This window comes from Danio aesculapii, chromosome 24, assembly GCF_903798145.1.
Source record: "Danio aesculapii chromosome 24, fDanAes4.1, whole genome shotgun sequence".
In the NCBI taxonomy this organism is placed as follows: domain Eukaryota; kingdom Metazoa; phylum Chordata; class Actinopteri; order Cypriniformes; family Danionidae; genus Danio; species Danio aesculapii.
In genome coordinates this window covers 9,352,265-9,356,125 of record NC_079458.1, presented here as the reverse complement: position 1 = coordinate 9,356,125, position 3,861 = coordinate 9,352,265, and the positions used below count along the sequence as shown (strand labels likewise).

The following is a 3,861-nucleotide window of genomic DNA, read 5'->3' as shown; positions in this document are numbered from 1 at the left end:
GTTAATGCAAACTTAAGTCAGAATTGACAAGCTAAGATGTATACACAATTGTCTTCAATAATTGTAATAAAACAGCCTTGCATAATTATAATACGCCAACTTATTTGACTTCATACCTACTGTGTGGAACAGATGCACAAACCTTTCATTTATGCCATCTAGATTCAAGTTTCTGTTCTTAAAGCAAGATTAAACCGTCGCTACATAATGGTTTATTTTATCACATTCAAATAAAAAAATGAAAAAAGACAAACAGCCCCATGTGCAAAGTCACATACATTTTATTGTCCTTGATAAAAAGATCATGCAGTTGAGTATCTATCATAAAACGTTCACAAGCATCAACAAATATTCAGTATCTAATCCAGACCAGCCTGGAATTAGTGGTCTGGTTGAGGTCATTATGAAGATTCGAGCTTGAAACGACTGCAAAAACCCAAACAGTTTTTAACCCTGCTGTCAGTGTTGTTAGCATATGGTAACAAAAACCCTGCCATGAATGTACTAGGATTGCTACATGCTGGTGCAGTCCTGTAGAAAACAGCCCCCCGTTTTAAAAACCATGAACCTTCAACTGCTCCTCTTTTACAATGTTGATCTGTGGGTGGGGAAAGAGAGAAAGGAAATTAGTAACAGTTTAAAAAAAAATAAATAAAAAATTTTATTAAATGCCATGTCAACATCTAAGGCTATTTGCTTGAACAAAACAATAATAATAAAAAAATCAAGTTGTACAATAATAATAATAATAATTAAATTAAACAAGTTGTACACAAGATTGAGTTCATATTTAAAAAATAAATAATAAAGAAAACTTAAATACCATATCAGCAACTTGGGCTATTTTCATGACAAAGCATAACTACTACATTATATGATGATGATAATAATAATAATAACAACAACAACAACCAAGTTGTACACAAGATTAAAATAAATAAATAAATTAGTACATTTAAAATGCCATGTCAGCATTCTAGGCCAGTTTCATGACCAAAAAATAAACCAATATAAAAAGCACACTTAAACAAAATCCATTGAGAAACAGCTTGCATTAGTGCTCCACACATAAGCTGAAAACGTGCTCAAACACAAATCACTTGCCTCCAGCAGAAACTGACAGATATTCTTCCTCTGGTCTCCCTGTAACTGAATCACCTCTCCATACTCCGGGTGCTCGATCACTGTCCCATTGCAGGCAAATTTCTATTTAATAAAACACCACCATATTACTCAGTTCTAAAGTAGTACTTTAGGAAAACGTCATGTCATATCTGTAATGGAGCGAGAAGATACCTTTTTGAAGGCTTTCACAAGCTTCTTTTTATCATAATCATCAGCAATGCCTTGCACTGTGGTCAGCGTTTTACGGCCGTTTCGTTGCTGAATCCTTATGTGGATTTTATCCTCCGTCCCCGCCGGGAGCAAGTCGTCACCCTTAGTTGCATCAGCAAAGGGATCTAAAGAGACAAACACTTCAGTCTCACTGCTGAGAGAATGTTGATTACAAAACGTCTCCTACACTCACAAACTGAGGTTAATATGGGTTATATTTCAAATTTGAGAAATGTGATGCATTGTATAGTGATCAATTTGAATATATAAGCAGTTTATCATTGAGATTGGGACATTTAGGTCACTTCCTAACCCACATAACCCATTAAAGTCAGTTTAGAAGTGCACCTTGACATAAATTTGGACCATTTTAGAGCAAATCACTGTAAAACATTTAGACTGCATTCTGTTTCAGTTTCCTTATACAAGCAGTTATCATCATCATCAACATGGGGGCTTTTGGGTCACTTCCTACCACACAATGCATTCAGGTCAGTTTAGAAATGCCAGTTTACATAAAGTGACCTCAATGATATATCAAATGATTTATTAATTAAATAGGTGGTAGATACCATGTTAAACACACGGTAACACTGAAAATAAGCAAAGATAAACTATTTTGTCAAAACAACTTAGAAATATATTACATGAAAAAAATTACTCATCAAAATGTGGACTTTTAGGTCACTTCCCATCACGCATAATGCATTCAGCATTCACTATTTGAGCAATTCAGTGTAAAACATTTAGACGGCATAGTCTTATAATAATGCCGAATATTCATAATGCATATAATAAAAAGGTTCTAGCCACTTATTTTTAATATATACACACAGATGGAAAGAAAAGCCCACAATAATAGAACCATTTATTAATTAAATAATGTGTCGATGCAATGTTAAAAACACAGTAACATGGAAAATAAGCCAAGTTGTGACTATTTTATAACGACTCTGGAATGAATGCGATTAATGACAAATGAAAAAGATACATTAACAAATGACCAGTTTCGTTAGACAAACATTTATAAAGATGGGGGCTTTTAGGTCACTCCCTTTCACACAATGAATTCAATTCAAGTTTCAATGCAAAATTCAGTGCATTCAATAGTCAAATTTACAATTTGAAGCAAATTAGTGTAAAAGACTGCACTCTGTCTTTCATAATTCTGAATATGCTTATAATAAAAAGGTTCTACCCATTTATTTTTTTATATACCTATATAGACGATAGAAAGAATAGCCCACAATATATCTATACTAATTATATGATAGATAGCACGTTAGTAACAGTTACACTGAAAATAAGCCAAGCTGTGGCCATTTTATAACGACTCTGGAATGTGTAGTGACATAAAAATAAAATATGGCCAGTTTCCTTATGCAGTTGATCATCATCAAAATGGAGACTTTTAGGTTCACCTCCTATCACACAACGCATTCAGGTCAGTTTAGAAATGCTAATTTACAAATTTGAACCATTGAGCAAATCTGTGTAAAACATTTAGACTACAGTCTGTCTATTATGCAGAATGCGTGTATAATAAAAAATAAGGTTCTGTATATTCAATATACACATCGATATATGATATAAAGAACAGCCCACAAGAATATATCTAACGACTTAACTAAACACATGGTAGATACCACGCTAAAAACATGGTAACACCGATGGGAAGCCAAGTTGTGAACATTTTATAAAAGATAACGACTGTGGAATGTGTAAAATATAGGCTTTAAACGCATGGGATTATGAGGATTAAAGGCTTAGCAGACATTTTTCATGACCTTTGCTTTAACTTTTAATTACTGCATCTTACGGTAACTACTCTGAGTATATACACAAGAAACATATGATTAAAATGATATATAGTAGTCCTCGAGGAAAAATTTATTTAAAATACATTATGGTTTCTCCCCCCAGTGTTTTCATCGTAATATTTTAAGCACCTCAATAAAATAAAAGTCATTAAAAACTCGGCAGAAATACATTTGTTTGCTTTGAAACCAAGCGATAGCGAGAAACAATGCGCTGCTGCTGCCGCCTTTGTAAACTCGACGCGAGCAACTTACCGAAGGACTGGAGGTTCTGTATATTGGACATGCGATATTACTGCGATTACTTCGACGGATGAAAGATGTCGGCGATCGGAGCCGCTTGGACCTGCAGTTATTTTACAAAACGGCCTCGAAATCACCGAGCGGCTGCTTTTTAATCTGCCTTAAGGCGAGTCGCAGTGAGTCTGTAGCGCGTGGCTCAGAGCGGAAGTGCTTTAATGTGCGATGACAAAAGCCTTTAAATGCATCTACAGCTGCGCTCAATTTAGCGGATATATGTGTATATGCTGACAAATAAACGCTTTTTTTAGGTTTATTTTGTTTATTATTTATGTGTATTTATTTTATGTTTTATCTTACGTAGTTACCAAGAAAAATAAACACCAATTCCATTAAAATAAATAAATAAATTGCTGTTTGTATGTGTGGGGGTTTAATCAGTAGCGATTTTAAAAATGTATATGTTCAT

At 34.1% G+C, this 3,861-nt stretch overlaps 1 protein-coding gene across 1 annotated transcript; it reads right to left on the bottom strand.

The window, feature by feature from the left end:
- Positions 1-263: 263 nt before the first annotated feature.
- On the bottom strand, positions 264-3,611 carry eif1b (eukaryotic translation initiation factor 1B). The gene is made up of 4 exons (XM_056450565.1): positions 3,408-3,611; positions 1,297-1,460; positions 1,105-1,206; positions 264-598 (listed from the first exon to the last, which is right to left on the bottom strand). Exons 1-4 carry the CDS (start codon positions 3,436-3,438, stop codon positions 554-556), a joined length of 342 nt encoding a protein of 113 aa, XP_056306540.1. The 5' UTR covers positions 3,439-3,611; the 3' UTR covers positions 264-553.
- Positions 3,612-3,861: the final 250 nt, after the last annotated feature.